We start from the raw sequence: 20,937 nt of genomic DNA, 5'->3' as shown, positions 1-20,937 counted from the left end.
TGACAGGCTCTACGTCTACCCATGTCTCTTCCAATGACCCAGTTTCATTCTTTTTGTTGGTTTGTTTTGTTTCTTCTACTTATTTATTATTATTTAATACTTAAATTTTATATTTCATCTTAAAATGTATTTTATCTTAATTCTTAGTTATTTTTGTTCACTTTAAAGAAATTACTGTTTTCTAGATTCCATTGTTTCTGATGAGAGGTTAGCTATCAGTCTAATTGGTTTTCATTTGAATATAATCTTTTTTTCTCTTTGTCTTTGATTTTTAGCAGTTTATTTTTTTTTAGGTTTTTAAAAAATTTATTTTGTTTTAATTGAAGGATAATTGCTTTACAGAATTGTGTTGTTTTCTGTCAAATCTCAGCATGAATCAGCCATAGGTATACATATATCCCCTCCCTTTTGAACCTCCCTCCCATCTCCCTCCCCACCCTGCTCCTCTAGGTTGATACAGAGCCCCTGTTTGAGTTTCCTGAGCCATACAGTAAATTCCTGTTGGCTATCTATTTTATATATGGTAATGTAAGTTTCCATGTTACTCTTCCTATACATCTTGCCCTCTCCTCCTCATTCCCCATATCTGTTCTCTGTGTCTGTTTCTCCATCGTTGCCCTATAAATAAATTCTTTAGTACCATTTTTCTAGATTTCGTATATATGCATTAGAATACAATAATATCTTTCTCTTTCTGACTCACTTCACTCTGTATAATAGGTTCTAGGTTCATCCACCTCATCAGAACTGACTCAAAGGCATTCCTTTTTACGGCCGAGTAATATTCCACTGTGTATATGTACCACAGCTTTTTTATCCATTCATCTGTCGATGGACATCTAGGTTGCTTCCATGTTCTAGCTATTATAAATACAGCTGCAGTGAACATTGGGGTACTTGTGTCTTTTTGAATTATGGTTTTCTTAGGATCTGTGCTCAAGGGTGGGATTGCTGGGTCATATGGTAGTTCTATTTTTAGCTTTTTAAAGAACCTCCCATACTGTTCTCCATAGTGGCTATATCAATTCACATTCCCATCAACAGTGAAAGATCATGGCAGCTGTCTCTATTCACCTATAAGATTTAGCCTCCCTCTTAGTAAATGCTCCATGAACACTACTGACTGAATTTTTAAATGAGAAACCCCATCCTAATTCCCTTTGAAAATTCTACCTTAGAAGAGATTTGGGAATTCTTAGAATGAAATTAGGATGGTATTTGAGTGCAGAAGGAAACACTCAACTTGAATGTGATTGGAAGAAAGATCTATGTTAGAGTGTGTTATTTCCCATATTTCATTTGACTGTTACTTTTCTTTCTCAGAGGATGCCAGTGATAAGACACAAGCACCAGGGGACATTTGGGTAAGTAAGGTGTAGCCTAGGTTTGAAAAACAATCAGTCTGACCATACATTTCTCCTGCTCAAATACTACCATGGCTCTCTATGACTTTTGTTGTTGTTATTGTTCAGTCGCCAAGTCGTGTCTGACTCTTTGCAGCTCCATGGACTGCAGTATGCCAGGCTCTCCTGTCCTTCACTAACTCCTGGAGTTTTCTCAAATTCATGTTTGTTGAGTCAGTGATGTTATCTAACCATCTCATCCTCTGTTGCCCCTTCTCCTTTTGCCTTCAATCTTTCCCAGATCAGAGTCTTTTCCAATGAGTTGGCTCTTTGCATCAGGTGGTCTTCCGATGAATATTCAGGGTTGAGTTCCTTTGAGATTGACTGGTTTGATCTCCTTGCTGTCCAAAGGACTCTCAAGCATCTTCTCCAGTATGGAGAAGTTGGAAAGTATCTCACAGTTGGAAAGTTTCTCACAGTTGGAAAGTATCAACTCTTTGGTGCTATGCCTTCTTTATGGTCCAGCTTTCACATCTGTGCATGACTACTGGAAAGCCCATACATAGTCTTGACTATATGGACATTTGTCAGCAAAGTGATATCTTTGCTTTTTAACCTACTGCCTAGGTTTGTCATAGCTTTCCTTCCAAGATGCAATCATCTTCTAATTTCATGGCTGCAGTGACCATAAGCAGTGATTTTAGAACACAAGAAGAGGAAATCTGTCACTTGCCTTTCTGTTTGCCACAAAGTGATGGGACCGGAGGACATGATCTTAGTTTTTTTAATGTTGAGTTTTAAGCCAGCTTTTTCACTCTCATCAAGAGGCTGGCTCACTCAACCACACTTACGTATATTCCTGCTTTTCAAAGTTTCAATAACCATCTACCTAATTAGTTTTATTTCTTTGAAAGGAAATGCTGAGGAACAATGGAAGCAAAAACTACGTTGCAAAACAGGCGACCCAACTACTTCAACATGTAGAATTGACCATATGGAACGAGAGTTTTGTTTCTCCAGGAAAGTATGAAAATTCTGCACTTAACATAGGTAAGAAACACTAAGCATTAGTTTTAAGGCCAGAAAATTTTATGAAAGTCATCTTTCATCAGACATTGTGTTAATATATTCACATATCATGAACAGAGTTCACTTAAGTGATTTTTCCCAAATGCAGAAGACTGCTCCCAGGTGACTATTCCCTTGGAAAATTTTTATTTTTTATTGTTAAATTTTTAAAAATTGAATTAGAGTTGATTTATGTTATTGTGTTAGTTTCAGGTATATAGCATAGGAGGGCTTCCCAGGTGGCACTAGTGGTAAAGAATCCACCTGCCAATGCAGGCTTTTTGCGTAGAAAATCCCATGGATGGAGGAGCCTGGTAGGCTGCAGTCCATGGGGTCGCGAAAAGTCGGACACGACTGAACGACTTCACTTTCACTTTTCACTTTCATGCATTGGAGAAGGAAATGGCAACCCACTCCAGTGTTCTTGCCTGGAGAATCCCAGGGACGGGGGAGCCTGGTGGGCTGCTGTCTATGGGGTTGCACAGAGCCGGACACAACTGAAGTGACTTAGCAGCAGCAGCAGCAGTAGCCAATGCAGGAGACATAACAGATGTGGGTTCAATTCCTGAGTTAGGAAGATTCCCTCGAGGAGGGCATGGTGACCCACTCCAGTATTCCTGCCTGGGGAATCCCATGAACAGAGGAGCCTAGCTTCAGTCCATGGGGTTGCAAAGTCAGACATGACTGAATTGACTTAGCATGCACACATGCATGTATAGCATAGTGATTCAGTACTTTTGCAGATTACATTCCATTGTAGATTATTATGAGATATTGGGTATAACTTCATGTGCTATTCAGTAAATCTCTGTTGCTTATCTATTTTATATACTGTAGTCTGTACCTGTTAATCCCATAGTCCTAATTTATCCCTCCCCACTGCCTCTCCCCTTTGGAAACCATAAATTTGTTTTCTATGTCTGTGAATCTGTTTCTATTCTGTACATACACTCATTTGTATTATTTTTTAGATTCCACATGTAAGTGTTATCTGTAGTATTCGTCTTTCTATGACATTTTATTAAGTATTATATTCTCTAGATCCATCCGTGTTGCTGCAAATGGCAATATTTCATTCTTTTTAATGGCCAAGTAATATTCCAATATGTACCACATTTTCCTAAGTCAATCATCTGTTGATGGGTACTTAGGTTGCTACCATGTCTTGGCTGTTGTGCACAGTCCTGCTGTGAACACTGGGGCAAGTGTATCTTTTCAAATTAGAGTGTTTGTTTTTTCTGGATCTATGCCCAGGAGTAGAATTCCTGGATCATATGGTAGCTCTGTTTCTAGTTTTTTTTTTTTTTTTTTCATGAAAACTCTATTTCTTGGAAAACTTTTAAATGCTTAGCTTCCCTTGTTTAAAAAAATTAGTTCTCCTTTCCCCAGGCGCCCCATTACACATTGTTTAAAGAAAATTTTTCCCTTTAAATATTCTATGGTAAAGGCTGAGCTTGCCTGTTTCAGCCAGCTCTGGGAAGCATGACAGTCTTCTCTCTTCCCCTGAGTTGTGTGACCCACATGTGTTGCCTATACTTTCGACATTTCATCTCCACCAGTCAGAAATGTTAGGGGAGGACCACATGGTCTACCTTGCATGTAGTAAGTAAAATGACTAGTAATGGATCTGTCAAAGAAGGGAGTTATTAGCAAGTTTTTTAGGCATGAGAACTGAGCAAAGCAGGACTCACTTTCCTAATGTTTTCAGTTTATGAAACCAAGAAGTGCAATGAGACAAGTGAGAAGACTGTTCTAGAAGCTGGAAACAACACGATGGATATCGACTGCCCAAATGCTTTCAAAGGAACCACAAGAGGTACTGTGTCTAAGATGACCTATACTCTTGACCTATAATTTCTAGGCACTGTTGTCTCATTTCTAGGTGATGAAGCCAAGCTTCCAAAGCATTCAAGGTAAGAAGACTCTTCTGGCAGAATTTAAAGATCTGCTTTGACCACTAACCAGGCAATTTTGAGGACACAGTTTGTATGGACTTTGTGATACACGCGGAGGTTCAAACAGAGATTCCTTGACTTAGTTCCTTAAAAGGGACGGGCTGGTGCCTGCTCAGTTTCATGTGCTGATCCAAAAAGCTTACTCTTTTTAAAAAATTTTATTTTTTAAGTGAAGTCCCTGGTGGCTCAGCTGTTAAGACTCTGCCTGCAATGCGGGAGACCTGGGTTCGATCCCTGGGTTGGGAAGATCCCCTGGAGAAGGGAAAGGCTGCCCACTCCAGTATTCTGGCCTGGAGAATTCCATGGACTCTATAGTCCATGGGGTCACAAAGAGTCGGACACAACTGAGTGAGTTTCACTTTCATAGTTGATTTACAATGTCATGCCAGTCTCTGCTATATAGCGAAGTGACTCAGATAATACAATTTCTTTTTTAAATATTCTTTTCCATTATGGTTTATCACAGGATATAGACCATAGCTCCCTGTGTTATAACAATAGAGCCTTGTCGTTTGCCCGTCCTCTGTATAACAGTTTGTGCCTCCTCGCTCATCCTACATGCCCAGTCCCTCCCTCCCCCATCCACCTCCCCATGGCAACCTCAAGCCTGTTTGTGTCTGTGAGTCTATTTCCATTTTGTAGATAGGTTATTTTGTGCCATATTTTAGATCCACATGTAAGTGATATCATATGGCATATTTGTCTCTCTTTCTCACTTACTTCACTTAGTATGATAATCTCTAGGTCCATCTGTGTTACTGCAAATGGCATCATTTCATCCTTTTTTTGGCTGAGTAATATTCCATTGTATATACATACCACATCTTCTTTACCTATTCTTCTGTTGATGGACTTTTAGGTTGTTTCCATGCTTTGATTATTGTGAACACTGCTGCTATGAACATAGGGGTATATGTACCTGTTTGAATTATAGCTTTAGCAGGAAATATGCCCAAGAGTGGGATTGTTGGATCATGTATTGGTTTTTTGAGGAACCACCACACCATTTTCCATGGTGGCTGCACCAACTTACATTCCCACCAAATGTAGTATAGAAGCGTTTCCTCAGAGAAGCTCACTCTTGATGATGGCACATGAGTTGCCTCAAACACTCTTTCCCTTGAGAAGCATTATATAATCTCTCTATTCTGCTAGCCTGCTGCTGCTGCTGCTGCTAAGTTGCTTCAGTCATGTCCAACTCTGTGCGACCCCATAGACGGCAGCCCACCAGGCTCCTCTGTCCATGGAATTCTCCAGGCAAGAACACTGGAGTGGGTTGCCATTTCCTCCTCTAATGCATGAAAGTGAAAAGTCAAAGTGAAGTGCTCAGTCGTGTCCGACTCCTAGCGACCCCATGGACTGCAGCCCACCAGGCTCCTCAGTCCATGGGACTTTTCAGGCAAGAGTTGGCAAACTTTTTCTGTAAGAACACAAGAGGACAAATATTTCTGGTTTTGGGGCCAGATGGTTTTTGTTTTATCTGCTCAACTCTTGACATTGTAGTGTGAAAGCAGCCATTGGTGATATGTAAATGAAGGGACATGGCTGTGTGCCAATAAAACTTTATTTACAAAAACAGGTCGTAGGCTGGATTTGACCCCCAGGCCATAATTTGACACCCTTGCTTTATTCTGTCATTTTATTTAAGTCTCTGCATCACATCCACACTATGCGACCCTTTCTAATTTATTTATTTGTTTGTTGTCTATCTCTCCCACGACATCATCTCCCTGATGGCAGGGACTCTGCCCATTTTGTTCCCTGTTGTGTTGTGATGCCTGGAACACTGTCCAGTACACAGTAGATGCTCAGTAAACATGTGACAAATGAATGAATGAATGCATGCATGAAAAGTATTTCAAAGAGAAAGACCCAGTTACCTTGAGAGAGTGAAATACTTGTTCCTATGACTCCTCTGTAAAATTCCTGGCTACTGGTTAATCTTCACTGTTTACTGTGAGCTGTAGAAGAGAGGAGGGAGAGGGGAAAACATATAAAACTGAGTTGATTTTTATTATTTTTTCAACCATTCACTCCTTTTTAAAATCTATTTTTTAATTGATTTTCGGTTGTGCTGGGTCTCTGTTTCTGCTTGCGGGCTTTCTCTGAGTTGCAGTGCTCAGTATTTCTCATTGTGGCAGCTTTCTCATGCATCCAGCCTCCACGGGATGCATGGGCTTCAGTACTTGTGATTCACAGGCTCTAGAGCACAGGCTCAGTAGCTGTGACTTACTTGCTCTGCGGCATGTGGAATCTTCGAGGACCAGGGATCAAATCCATTTCCTCTGCATTGGCAGTGATTCTTATCCACTGGACCACCAGAGAAGACCAGTTGGTTTTTTTAGATCGAGTGATATAGGTGGTAAGTGGTTTGGGGTAAAACTGGCATGGTGGCACGTGAATGATTGCAGTTTAGGAAACCGTGTCATACTGTGCATTCAACTTCTATGACTTAAATTCTTCTAGCATGAAAAGGGAAAGGGAAGAGGGTGGGAGGGAGACAGAGAGAGAGAAAGAGAAAAAGAGAGAGAGAGGCTGAGCGAGAGAGGTAGGAGGAGGGAGTGAGGGAAGGGTGAGAGGATAAATTGAACAGAATGGGCCGTCACGATACTTTTCCATTAAATTAGATACCCAGGAGTCAGCTTGAGGTGGAAGATGGGAATTATTTGGAATACTTTTTAAATTAATTTTTGTTGGAGTATAGTTGCTTTATAATGTTGTGTTAGTTTCTACTATCCAGCAGAGTGACTCAGTCATGTGTATACACATATCCCCTCTTTTTTGGATTTCCTCCCCATGTAGCTCAGCACAGAGCATTGAGCAGAGTTCCCTGGCTATACAGTAGGTTCCCATTAGTTATGCACTTTATACATAGTGTTGATACTGTACAGGGCTTCCCAGGTGCTGCAGTGGTTAAGAATGCACCCGCCAGTGCAGGAGATACAAGAGGTGTGGTTCAGTCCCTGGGTTGGGAAGATACCCTGGAGTAGGAAATGGAAACCCACTCCAGTGTTCTTGCCAGGAAAATTCCATGGACAGAGGGGCCTGGTGGGCTACAGTTCATAGGGGTGCAAAGAGTTGGCCAAGACTGAGCAACTGAGCACACACACATCAGCAGTGATATATGTCAATCCCAATCTCCCTGTTCATCCAGCGCCCCACGTCCCCCCTTGGTGTCCATACATTTGTTATTTAGGTCTGTGTCTCTGTCTCTTTGGCGAATAAGATCATCTGTACCATTTCTCTAGATTCCACATATGCGTGTTAATATATATTTGTTTTTCTCTTTCTGGCTCAGTTCACTCTGTATGACAGTCTCTAGGTCCGTCTGTGTCCCAACTTTATTTCATTTTATAAATGAGTAGTATTCCATTGTACAGACATACCACATTTTCTCCATCCATTCCTTTGTTGATGGATATCTAGGTTGCCTCCGTCCCTTGGCCACCATAAACAGTGTACAGGAATGAATATGAGGGAGTCATCATCTATTCAGAAACATTTGATTTCTTCATCCCACATGAGTTCCAGGCTTCTCAGGTGGTGCTAGGGGTAAAGAACCTGCCTGCCAGTGCAGGAGATGTAAGAGATGGGGGTTTGATCCCTGGGTCGGAAAGATCCCCTGGAGAAGGAAATGGTAACTCACTCCAGTATTCTTGCCTGGAGAATCCCATGGATAGGGGAGCCTGGCGGGTTACAGTCCATGGGGTCGCAGAGAGTTGGACATGACTGAACGGGCACATGCACATGTGCGTGCCCACACAAACACACACACACACGCACACCTGAGTTTTACCTTCTGGAGACAAACATCTTGCCTTATGATTCTCCTTTTGATGTCTAATGTTCATATATAAATATTTTACAACACATCGATAGAATATTTTGCACATGCTGCTGCTAAGTCGCTTCAGTCGTGTCCGACTCTGTGCGACCCCAGAGATGGCAGCCCACCAGGCTCCCCCGTCCCTGGGATTCTCCAGGCAAGAACACTGGAGTGGGTTGCCATTTCCTTCTCCAATGCATGAAAGTGAAAAGTGAATGTGAAGTCGCTCAGTCATGTCTGACTCCTAGTGACCCCATGGACTGCAGCCTACCATGCTCCTCCATCCATGGGATTTTCCAGGCAAGAGTACAGGAGTGGGGTGCCATTGCCTTATATCCCTTATAATGTGTGATACATTTGACTATATATTACATATACAGAATAATAATCCCTAAGACACATGTAATGTATTGATTGGGCAATGGAAAAGACTTCCAAGTGCAATTATGACTTTATATAACCCTTACAACCCTTTACAACCCTCACACAGAACACTAATGTACCAATTCCCCAACCTCTAGATACCCTAGCAAACGTGACTTTTCTTCCATTTTCTCAGATGCAAGTGCAGTGGCGCTTATCACTTATCGATCTCTTGGGGATATTCTAAATGGATCCTTTTTCAGTGATAGAAGAGGGATAAAGGAAGTCAACCTGAACTCTCAAGTGATAAGTGGCTCCATTGGTGTGAAGGAAAAAGTTGATCTATCTAAACCTGTGTTCCTGACCTTCCAACATACTCAGGTGAGCAAAATCTAGGCTTTACCTTGAACAGGTGAATTATCAGTCCAGGCAGGAAACTGAATTCAACTCTGATCATTCAGAGTTAAGAGAACTAACAAATGTTGAGGCACTCAGAGATGGCAAATGTGGGACAGCTGGTATCACACTTAAGCATAAAAAGGCAATAGGGGAAAAAAAGCACTGGGGGGATGAGCATTGCCCAGTGAAGGCTGCAGGTATACAGGAAGATTGGCAATTGGAGATGGAGACAGTTGGCAGCAGAAAAGCAGTACAGAAGAAATACCGGAGCTGCCTCTTCTCCCTCTCATCCATTTCTCTCATTGGTCTTATCAATGACCAACAACCTGGGGAAAGCAGTGCATAACAGTCAGTCCCAGGGAAAACCAGAGATGGGCAGAATAAATGAAGAGCAAATCCCACAGTGAAAGTGGGGTATGCAACACTTCCCCACAAGGGTTTCAGAGTTTTTCCAATCCAGTTTCCAACCCAGTGCACCTCACTTAACCTATAAAGTTGAAATGATAAAAACCAGAAGAAATCCACTTTCATGCTCTTCTCTTTCCAGCCAGGTGGTGGGAGGAGAAAATATTTCTGTGTCTACTGGAAAGGATCAAAGGATGGGGGCAGCTGGTCGACGGAGGGTTGCGCTCATTTGGGCAGCAATGATTCTCACACCCAATGCAAGTGCTCCCACCTTTCCAGCTTTGCTGTCCTCGTGGCTCTTGTTCCCAAGGTACAACAATTTATGGTCCCTTACAGTGAACTTGACTGTGTCCAGAAAGACTCTCCGAGTCTCAGGGAAAATAAAAAAAACAACTCTGAGATAAGGTGTCAAGCAGAATTACTTGAGAGGTAATTCCAGGAAGCATCAGTAAGGGACTGGGAAATGAAATGGGAAAGAGACAGAAGCCAATCAGAGAAGCCAGATGCCAGGTACCACTATGAGTAACTGGGGTTACTTCCCTCTGGGAGATTTTTGGAGTCAGGGTAGAAGACACACCTCAGAGTCATCCTAAATGAATGGCGAGAAAGCTGGGTTATTTATACACCATCTCCCTTCAGTCATTTGTTGAAAGCTACATCATTGACTCAATGGATATGAATTTGAGCAAATTCTGGGAGATAGCAGAGGACAGAAGAGCCTTGCGTGCTGCAGTCTATGGGGCTGCAAAGAGTCAGACGAGACTTAGCGACTGAACAACAACAACATCCAGGGAGTATTCATTCTCTTGACATGTCCATGGGCACGGGCAGAGTGTGCTCAAGCTAGCAGAGAAAGCCCTCAATCATTGAAAAGTCGGTTGTCAGCCCCTACGGTGGAAAGATCCATGGAGACCTGTTACTCTGCGAGAAATAGACCTAACCCCCATCGCCCAGTCACACCAGAACAAAGGCAACTGACCATCACCCATGTAAAAGCACAGCCCCCTAAACTTCCCAGGTCCCAACCATACCTCAGATAACTCGCATTTAAAGAAATTTACCTAACTTGTTTCCCCACTTATTTTAAACTCCCATTTATTGGTCATTGACTGGAAGATAACACCATATTTCTTACGTAAACGCACAACCTCATTTTGTTCATTTAACAGATTTATATATAAGTAACTTTCTTGTTGTTCAGTCACTAAGTCGTGTCTGACTGTTTGAGACCCCATGGACTGCAGCACGTCAGGCTCCTCTGTCCTCCACTGTCTCCTGGAGTTTGCTCAAATTTATGTCCATTTATAACCAGTGATGCTATCTAACCAACTCAATGAACATGAATTTGAGTAAACTACTATATGTCTGATGCCATTCCAGGCATTGTGGATACTACAGAGAACAAAACAGCCTTCATGAGATTATATTTGATTGCTGTCTTGTCCAATAGGATCAGACATATGGTTATTGCACACTTAAAATGTGACTAGTATGACTGAAGAAAAAAATTCTATTCCATTTGAATGTATTGAAATTAAGAAATAGTATAAAATATTTTTCCACTAAATACAACTTTGTTTTTTGGTAGGACGGTGCTTTACTTTCACTCTTTAAAATATAGCATTTGATTGAGATGCTCGGTAAGTGTTAAGTACATACTGGGTTTCAAAGACTGAATATGGAGGGAAAAGAGGACCAACTAGTTCATTAATAACTTTTACACTGAATGTAATTTGAACTGATTATATTTTTGTTATATCATTATATTAATTATATGACATTCAACACGTTGAACTGATAGTATTTTGAACATGTGTACATGAGTGCTAAATTGCTTCAGTCGTGTCCGATTCTTTGTGAGTGTAGCCAGTGAACTATAGCCCACCAGGCTCCTCTGACCATGGGATTCTCCAGGCAGGAATACTTGAGTGGGTTGCCATGCCTGTCTCCAGGGGATCTTCCTGACCCAGCGATTGAACCTGCCTGTTACATCTCCTGAATTGGCAGGCAGGTTCTTTACCACTAACACCACCTGGGAAGCCCAGTATTTTGAACATGTACTATTAAATCAATTAGACTTGTTTCTTTTGACATTTTCAAAAATATGGCTACTAGAAAATTTAAAATTATGCACATGGCTCATCTGTTTCTATTTGTCAATGCTGGTCTAGCTCTGTGTGATAAATGCTATAACTACCCATATTTTGAAGAGGGAATCACCAAGTCTTAGAGAGATTAAGTCATTTCTTTGGGAGCTGATCTGGAAAGTCCATCCGATGCTCCATCAGGAACATACCTATAGAGCTGGAATAATATATTCCTCTTTTGGTGTCTTCTAGGAGGATCCTGTGCTGACCATGATCACCTATGTGGGGCTGAGCCTCTCCCTGCTCTGCCTCCTCCTGGCAGCCCTCACCTTCCTCCTGTGTCGATCCATCCAGAACACCAGCACTACTCTCCACCTGCAGCTCTCCATCTGCCTCTTTCTGGCCCACCTCCTCTTCCTCGTGGGGATTGATCAAACTGAACCTGAGGTAGGAGAATTAACATATTATTTATTTCATGGTCCTAATCCAATCTAGCCACTTAGTTTGGAGGAAAGATGGGATGAATGATGATAAACACCAATGATTGTGTAGGGTAAAAAGCAAGAATTCCCATTTTATCTCTCTGTGTAATTTTGAACATGACCCATAATTTCTTTTTTTTAATTTTATTTTTTAAGTATAAATTTATTTATTTTAATTGGAGGGTAATTACAATATTGTATTGGTTTTGCCATACATTGACATGACTCTGCCACGGGTGTACACATGTTTCCCATCCTGAACCCCCCTCCCACCTCCCTCCCCATCCCATCCCTCTGGGTCATCCCAGTGCACCAGCCCCAAGCATCCTGAATAATGTATCGAACCTGGACTGGCGATCTGTTTCACATATGATAATATACATGTTTCAATGCCATTCTCCCAAATCATCCCACCCTCACCCTCTCCCACAGAGTCTAGAAGACTGTTCTATACATCTGTCTCTTTTGCTGTCTCGCATACAGGGTTATTGTTACCATCTTTCTAAATTCCATATATATGCGTTAGTATACTGAATTGGTGTTTTTCTTTCTGGCTTACTTCACTCTGTATAATAGGCTCCAGTTTCATCCTCCTCATTAGAACTGATTCAAATGTATTCTTTTTAATGGCTGAGTAATACTCCATTGTGTATACATACCACAGCTTTCTTACCCATTCATCTGCTGATGGACATCTAGGTTGCTTCCATGTCCTGGCTATTATAAATAGTGCTGCAATGAACATTGGGGTACACGAGTCCCTCTCAATTCTGGTTTCTTCAGTGTGCATGCCCAGCAGTGGGATTGCTGGGTCATATGCCAGTTCTATTTCCAGTTTTTAAAGGAATCTCCACACTGTTCTCCATAGTGGCTGTACTAGTTTGCATTCCCACCAACAGTGTAAGAGGGTTCCCTTTTCTCCACACCCTCTCCAGCATTTATTGCTTGTAGATTTTTGGATCGCTCTACTGACCCACAGGGGAAAATGAACTACTCTTAGGATAAACCACTGATATTTTATAGTTTATTTGTTGCAGTAGCTATTGTAACCCTAACTAACACCATCAGTCTGACACTCAAACATTTTGTTAAATCAGACTGATGGTGTTAGTTAGGGTTACAATAGCTACTACAACAAATAAACTATAAAATATCAGTGGTTTATCCCAAGAGTAGTTCATTTTCCCCTGTGAGTCAGTAGAGGGTGAGTGAACAGGTGTAAAGGGTATCTCTACTCCAACCTCAGGCCATGGGAGGCTCTCTCATAGCATACACAGCTTCCAAGGTCATCCTGAGATTCTTTCCATTTTGACCAAGTGGAAAGAGAAAGAGGGTGGTGGAGTCCTAGGAGAGGGGTTTATATGGACCTCTCAAATCCCATTGGCTAGAAGCCAGTCACATGGTCAAACTAACTGCAAGGAGTGCTGGGAAATGTAGTCTCTGTTTGGTAAGTCGAGTCCTAGTGACAAACTGAGGGTGGATGGAGGCTTGGCATTTTGGTGGATGTGACTTTGCTGGTTTCTGCCATACATTTCATAAATAAAATTAATTGGAACCATGACCTTTGATGTCTGAGAGCTAGAGAAGATGGATGTCCCAGTTCAAGCAGAGAGAGCAAATTCTCCCTTTCTCCAACTTTCTGTTCTATTTATGCCCTTGACAAATTGGATGATGCCAATCCTCATTGGTGAGGGCCATCTTTGTTACTCAGTTTATTGATTCCAATGCTAATCTCTTCCAGAAACATCCTCACAGGCATGCCCAGAAATAATGTGTTATCAGTTGTCTGGACATGCCCTAGCCCAGTCAAGCTGAAACATAAAATTAACCATCCCATCCCCCCAAATGCCAAAGTCAATGGAGTATTGATTTGCTAACTCTTGTCTATTATGGATTTGAGTGCTGCTCCCACAGTGGCTCAGATTGTAAAGAATCTGCCTGCAATAGAGCAGACCCAGGTTCAATCCTTGGGTTGGAAAGATCTCCTGGAGAAGAACATGGCTACCAATCCAGTATTCTTGCCTGGAGAATTCCATGGACTGAGGAGCTTTGCAGGCTACAGTCAATGAGGTCACAAAGAGCTGGACATGACTGAGTGACTAACACTTTCACTTTTCACCCATGACATTCATTTCTTGGCACTTCTGGCTTGCCCCATGCACAAGATAGGCAGATTTCAATGGTTGGTGAGAGTCCCTAGAAGATGTGTTTCCCCTAAGCAAAATGGCACAGGTGTAAGAATTGAAATTCCAGGCTAGCATGCAGGAAATAATAAGTGTTAAGTATATAATTTGACTTCCCAGGTGGTGCTAGTGATAAAGAACCAATGCAGGAGACATAAGAGATGCAGGTTTGATCCCTGGGCAGAGAAGACCCCCTGGAGGAGGGCATGGCAACCCACTCCAGTATTCTTGCCTGCAGAATCCCATGGACAGGGGAGACTGGTGGGCTACAGTCCATGGGGTTGCAAAGAGTTGGACACGACTGAAGTGACTTGGCATGCACACAGGCAAGGATATAATCAGGTACAGACCACATCAGCTCCATGTTCCTAACTCTACTCTCCCCCCAGGTGCTGTGCAAGGTCATCGCAGGTGTACTGCATTACCTCTACTTGGCCGCCTTCACCTGGATGTTCCTCGAAGGGCTACACCTCTTCCTCACTGTCAGGAACCTCAAGGTGGCCAACTACACCACTGCAGGCAGATTCAAGAAGAGGTTCATGTACCCTGTAGGCTATGGGGTCCCAGCTCTGATTGTGGCTGTATCAGCAACAGTAGGACACAAGAATTATGGAACGTATACTCAGTAAGCATGATGAGTGCATTCATGGTGGAAGTGGTGTCCATTACCAATACAAAATCTGAAACAGTGGGGGTAGGGAGGGGCTGGCAAACTTCCTATAAAAAAAAAAAACAACAAAAAGAAAAACAACAGATGGTAACTATTATTGTTTTGCAAGCCATATGGTCTTTTTGGAAATTACTCAACATTGCCCCTGTAGTGTTATAGACAATTTGTAAATTAATGGATGTGATTGTGTTTAAATAAAACTTTATTTACAAAAACAAAGAGAGGACCAGATTTGGCCTATGGGCCATAGTTGTAACCCTTGGAATAGAATCAAGTATGGGAGATTTTCTGCCTACTGAGTATTGGTAATTGCTTACTTTTACCAGTTTCATATTGCCATGTCCTTTTTCAGAATAAATTATATTGATAAATTATACTATTTTTTCAAATATAAGCTATGAAAGAATACAAAGTATTGGACATTAGAGTGCTTGGTACATGAAATATGCTTGATTATTAGTGTTGATAGTTTTTGTAGCTGAAAATTACTACTTTTACTCTCTTATTTTAGCAATCATTATTATTAGAATCCACCTTCAATGTGGGAGACCTGGGTTCAGTCCCTGGGTTGGGAAGATCCGCTGGAGGAGGGCATGGCAACCCACTGCAGTATTCTTGCTTGGAGAATTTCATGGACAGAGGAGCCGGGTGGGCTACAGTCCATGGGGTTGCCAGGAGTCAGTCATGACTGAGCAACTAAGCACAGTACATTATTAGAATACATTTATTGGGATTCCCTGGTAGCTCAGCTGGTAAAGAATCTACCTGCAATGCAGGAGACCTTGGTTCAATTCCTGGGTCAGGAAGATTTGCTGGACAAGGGAATGGCTACCCACTCCAGTATTCTGGCTTGAAGAATTCCATGGACTCTACAGTCCATGGGGTTGCAAAGATGCAGATAAGACTTTCACTTTTCACTTTCACATGGTATTAGAATACATTATTAGCTACAATCATTGGTCTTTAATTCTGTCAGGAAATGTATTAAAAATGCATGAACATTATCTCATTTAATCTTTACTATGAGATCTATATGATGGAAACTTTGATAAAAGAAATCAAAATAAATTCAAATAAATGAAGTGATAGTCCATGTTCATGGACAGGAAGACTCAATATTGTCAATAAGTCAGTTTTTTCCTACTTGATCTATAGATTGAATGTATTCCCAACCAAAATCCCAGAAAATTATTTTGTGGATATTGACAATCTGGTTCTGATGTTTATAGGGAGTGGCAAATGACCCAGAATAGCTAACACAATATTGAAGGAGAAAAGCAAAGTCAGAGGACTGATAATACTATCTGACTTCAAGACTTGGTATATAGTCACAGTAGTTACTTAAAAGTGTTGAAAACATTTTGGTTGGCCCCACTTTATACTTGGGAAACTGAGGTTCAAAGCATGCAGTTTGCAAGAGATGAGGACCCATGTTTAATTCCACCTAATATTCAGATCTGAACCAAACAGGTATGGACACTGCTCAGATATTGCTACAGTAGCCGGAATTCAAGTCCTTTGCTTTCTCCTAAGAAATCAGCAGCTAATGCTTATCTTTCTCTCAACAGCTGCTGGCTCAAACTTGATAAAGGGTTCATCTGGAGCTTCATGGGGCCAGTAGCACTCATTATCTTGGTAGGTGACCAACCATTGATATTTACTGGTGAAACACCGAGTGTGTTTCTTACCTGTTAAAGTGGAAATGAGATGTGATAAGGAAATACAGCCTAATGTGATCAACCCTTCTTGCTGGAAATATTGTCTTCAGATGTCTTTCTTCAGCTTCCCCCAGCTCCCTGGTTCCTCTGATATAACATAACCCTCTGCTGGGAAGTCTTTTAAAAATCCAGGATTTGTTCATTTGACAAAACTTTAGAAAATATTCACTCTGCATAGAACATTTTCCTGTTTGCCAAGAAATTCCTGGTTACATCCGTCATCCTGGTATAGATGTGAATAGCATTCTTTCACTTTTAAAGTGTCCTGGCTTGAATGATAAATTATATAGTCATGCTAATCAACCATCAGATGCATGGGTTCTATAGTCTGTGTTGTATAAAAGACCAGAGCCTGTGTGCATATCACTACCCTTATAAAGTCTGTATCTTTTGGGAAAAGATTCTTAGGTCTACCTCAAGTTGGGTTGCATGACATAGCTTCAAAAGACAGTTCCAAGTCAATTTTCCATTCTGTTTCCACAGATAAACTTGGTGTTCTACTTCCAAGTTCTGTGGATTTTGAGAAGCAAACTTTCCTCCCTTAATAAAGAAGTTTCCACCATTCAGAACACCAGGTAAGAATGCATACCAGAATTAGTGGTACCCATAGATTTTTTTTTCCTATAGGACCACATTTTCTGGGACCACCCATACAAAAATAGGGTATAAAACTTCCAGGTAAAAGACTTTGCAGAGGAATAATTTTCAAGAGTGAGAAAAAAGCATTATTCTCAGAGGTCATAAACGTTAGGTTTTCCATTGCTCCTGTGCAGAAAGGTTCATCAGTACTATCTTCTTAGACTGCATGTATGCATTAATATGAGATATTTGTTTTTCTCTTTCTGACTTACTTCACTCTGTATAAAAGGGTCTAGGTTCATGGAGACGCAGACACAGAAAATAGACTTGTGGACACAGCAGGGGAAGAAGAGAGTGGGATGAATAGGGAAAGTAGCATTGAAACAGATACATTACCATATGTAAAATAGATAGCCACTGGGAATCTTCTATATGATGGAAGGAGCTCAAATCTGATGCCCTGTGACAACCTAGAGGGGTGGGATGAGGTGGGAGGTCTGAGGGAGGTTGAAGATGGAAGGGGCATACCTATGGCTAATTCACGTTGATGTATGGCAGAAACCAATACAATTATTGTAAAGCAATTATCCTCCTACTAAAAATAAATTTTAAAAACTACTTTTAATTTCAAAAGAAAAAACAAATTGGGTTCTGCCTTCTTCAAGTTGTATGAGTTCGAGGAAGACACTTTGCCACATGAGCTACTCATGAGGTTTAACTAAGGTGATTCATGAGAGGGCTTCCCAGGTGGCACTAGTGGTAAAGAATGTGCTGAAAGCCTTGAGTGCCATGCACACTATGTAGTGATAAATGAGAGGTATTACTGTTTTTTCCTTTTTCAGAGTCATGACATTTAAAGCCATCTCTCAGCTGTTTATCCTGGGATGTTCTTGGGGTCTTGGTTTTTTCTTGGTTGAAGAAGTTGGGAAGACCACTGGATCGATCATCGCCTACATGTTCACCATCATCAATGTTCTACAGGGGACTTTGCTTTTTGTGGTACACTGTCTTCTTAATCGCCAGGTAAGGCAAATCATTTTGTGTCTCACCAGCTTAATCTGAAAGTCTTGTTGAATTGTTGTTCATATCCTCGCCCTTCTCTGACCGTGTGAAAGTCGCTTAGTCGTGACTGACTTTTGGCAACTACTGTCCATGGGATTCTCCAGGCCAGAATACTGGAGCAGGTAGCCATTCCCTTCTCCAGGGGATCTTCCGAACCCAGGGATCAAACTCAGATTTCCCACATTGCAGGCGGATTCTTTACCATCTGAGCCACCAGGGAAGCCCTGGAGTGGGTAGCCGTTCCCTTCTCCAGGGGATCTTCTCTCTGACCTTGTATATTTATAATTTTGGAGTTGCCTTGATTCTAGGAAGAGGGTTTAGGTGCTTCTTGGGTAAATCATGTGCTCTGAGTCTCATCCATTCATCATTCCAATCTGGACCTGCCATATGGAAAAAAAAAGGATTGTTAGTCTAGTTATTAATAACTTCTTTTTAAGTAAACTTTTTATTTTGGAATAATTTTAGAAGTATATGAAAGTTGCATGCCTTTGTCTGCTGGTGACTGCCATAAAAAATATCACAGAGTGATCTGGTCAATAGAAATTTATCGTCTCACAACTCAGGAGACCAGATGCCTAATATCAGGATGCCAGTATGTTTGGGTTCTGAAGAGGACTCTCTTCTTGGTAGATGGCCACTTTCTGAAAGTGTCTTCACATGGGAGTGAGAATGAGAGTTTTCAGGTCTCTTCTTATAAGGATGTTGTTAATCCTATTGAACAGGGACTCGGTGCTTATGACCTCATGCATGCTAAGTTGGTTCAGTCGTATCCGACTCTCTGCGACCTCATGGTCTGTAGCCCGCCAGGCTCTTCTGTCCATGGGATTCTCCAGGCAAAAATTGGAGTGGGTTGCCATGCCCTCCTCCAGGGGATCTTCCTGACCCAGGGATTGAACCTGTGTCTCTTGTGTCTCCTGCATTGGCAGGCAGGTTCTATACCGCTAGCACCACCTGGGAACTTATGACTGCATTTAACCTTAATCACTTCCATCAAGGTCATACCTCCAGATATAACCACATTGGGAAAGTTAGGGCTTTCATACATGAATTTTCAGGGGACACACTTTAATTCATAGCAGAACACATATCAGTCTGGATAAGGGAGATTCTGCTGTAGTAACAGTTAGCTCATCCCCCTCTGATTTCAGTGGCTTACAATGACAAAGGCTTATTTCTTGCTTATGCTACATAGCTGCAGTTTGATATGTATCATCTTCACTCTGTGATGAAGGCTGAAGGGACAGCCCTTATTTATTAGTAGAACATTAGTGTGTTCATGGCAAAGGGAAAGGAGATTATGACAAAGCACAGTTCAACTCTCTTTCATTGGCCAAAGCAGATCCCATGGCCATACCTGAGTTTGTCAGAGAGAGGATGAATAATCCTTCTAGTCAGGTGCACTGTATGGAAAAGCACTGGTTTATTGGCATAATTTTATATTACCACAAACCCAGAAAGACCAGAATCCTGGTATTTCCACTAATTGGGTTGCTGTGTGACTCTGGGAAGGTTTCTTACGCTCTCTGAGCCTTGGTTTTTCTCATCTGCAAATATGGCAATACCAGCCTCACCAGATTGATAATTAAACGAGATAACATAAAACAAATGTCTTAGCAGTTTGTGGCACACATGTTCTCAGTGAGGATCATTATAATTTCACTCTTTATAGGGTAAAAATTGAAAACAACTTTCCTGGCTTTTTCCCCTTTGCTGTTGAGTAGACCTATCAGCAATTAAGATGCTGGCGGTGAAAAGACCATCTTAACAATTTACAAAGTTCTCTTTCATCTTTTAGTGCCTTAATGCTTGGTGCTCCTCACACACAGAAGTAAAATAGAACTTAATGCGAGTTAATGTTGAGTATTAAGAATTTAGATGTCTTTTAAAAAATATGATAATGTGGTTAAAGGAAGGCAATTCATGGAATCACAGTGGGTGGTCTGTGTCAGGGCTCTGAGTAAAAATGACAAGATTTTGCATGCTGGCCATGTGATCTTCAGTTCAGTTCAGTTCAGTTCAGTCTCTCAGTCGTGTCCGACTCTTTTCGACCCCATGAATCGCAGCACACCAGGCCTCCCTGTCCATCACCAACTCCCAGAGTTCACTCAGACTCAAGTCCATCGAGTCAGTGATGCCATCCAGCCATCTCATCCTCTGTTGTCCCCTTCTCCTCCTGCCCCCAATCCCTCCCAGCATCAGAGTCTTTTCCAATGAGTCAACTCTTCACATAAGGTGGCCAAAGTACTGGAGTTTCAGCTTTAGCATCATTCCTTCCAAAGAAATCCCAGAGCTGATCTCCTTCAGAATGGACTGGTTGGATCTCCTTACAGTCCAAGGGACTCTCAAGAGTCTTCTCCAACACCACCCTTCAAAAGCATCAATTCTTCAGCACTTGGCTTTCTTGACAGTCCAACTCTCACATCCATACATGACCACTGGAAAAACCATAGCCTTGACTAGATGAACCTTTGTTGGCAAAGTAATGTCTCTGCTTTTTAATATGCTATCTAGGTTGGTCATAACTTTTCTTCCAAGGAGTAAGTGTCTTTTAATTTCATGGCTGCAGTCACCATCTGCAGTGATTTTGGAGCCCCAAAAAATAAAGTCTGACACTGTTTCCGCTGTTTCCCCATCTATTTCCCATGAAGTGATGGGACCAGATGCCATGATCTTCGTTTTCTGAATGTTGAGTTTTAAGCCAACTTTTTCACTCTCCTCTTTTTAATGTGGTTAAAGGAAGGCAATTCATGGAATCACAGTGGGCGGTCTATGTCAGGGCTCTGAGTAAAAATGACAA

The 20,937-nt window shown here is 41.6% G+C and overlaps 1 protein-coding gene across 2 annotated transcripts in view; it reads left to right on the top strand.

Annotated features, from left to right (window-relative positions):
* LOC102277268 (putative adhesion G protein-coupled receptor E4P) overlaps positions 1-20,937 on the top strand; it is a 37,070-nt gene that overhangs the window by 10,318 nt on the left and 5,815 nt on the right. For both annotated transcript variants that reach the window (XM_070373810.1, XM_005890731.2), the window contains exons 6-15: positions 1,324-1,364; positions 2,258-2,393; positions 4,120-4,227; positions 8,752-8,936; positions 9,502-9,669; positions 11,699-11,893; positions 14,501-14,736; positions 16,350-16,416; positions 16,983-17,074; positions 17,921-18,101. In XM_070373810.1, the coding sequence (XP_070229911.1) occupies positions 1,324-1,364; positions 2,258-2,393; positions 4,120-4,227; positions 8,752-8,936; positions 9,502-9,669; positions 11,699-11,893; positions 14,501-14,736; positions 16,350-16,416; positions 16,983-17,074; positions 17,921-18,101 (1,409 nt within the window). The remainder of the gene's footprint in view (positions 1-1,323; positions 1,365-2,257; positions 2,394-4,119; positions 4,228-8,751; positions 8,937-9,501; positions 9,670-11,698; positions 11,894-14,500; positions 14,737-16,349; positions 16,417-16,982; positions 17,075-17,920; positions 18,102-20,937) is intronic.

The sequence above is a fragment of the Bos mutus genome, chromosome 7 (genome assembly GCF_027580195.1).
Source record: "Bos mutus isolate GX-2022 chromosome 7, NWIPB_WYAK_1.1, whole genome shotgun sequence".
Lineage (NCBI taxonomy): Eukaryota > Metazoa > Chordata > Mammalia > Artiodactyla > Bovidae > Bos > Bos mutus.
The sequence above is the reverse complement of the archived record's forward strand: the minus strand, read 5'-3'. Positions and strand labels throughout refer to the sequence as shown.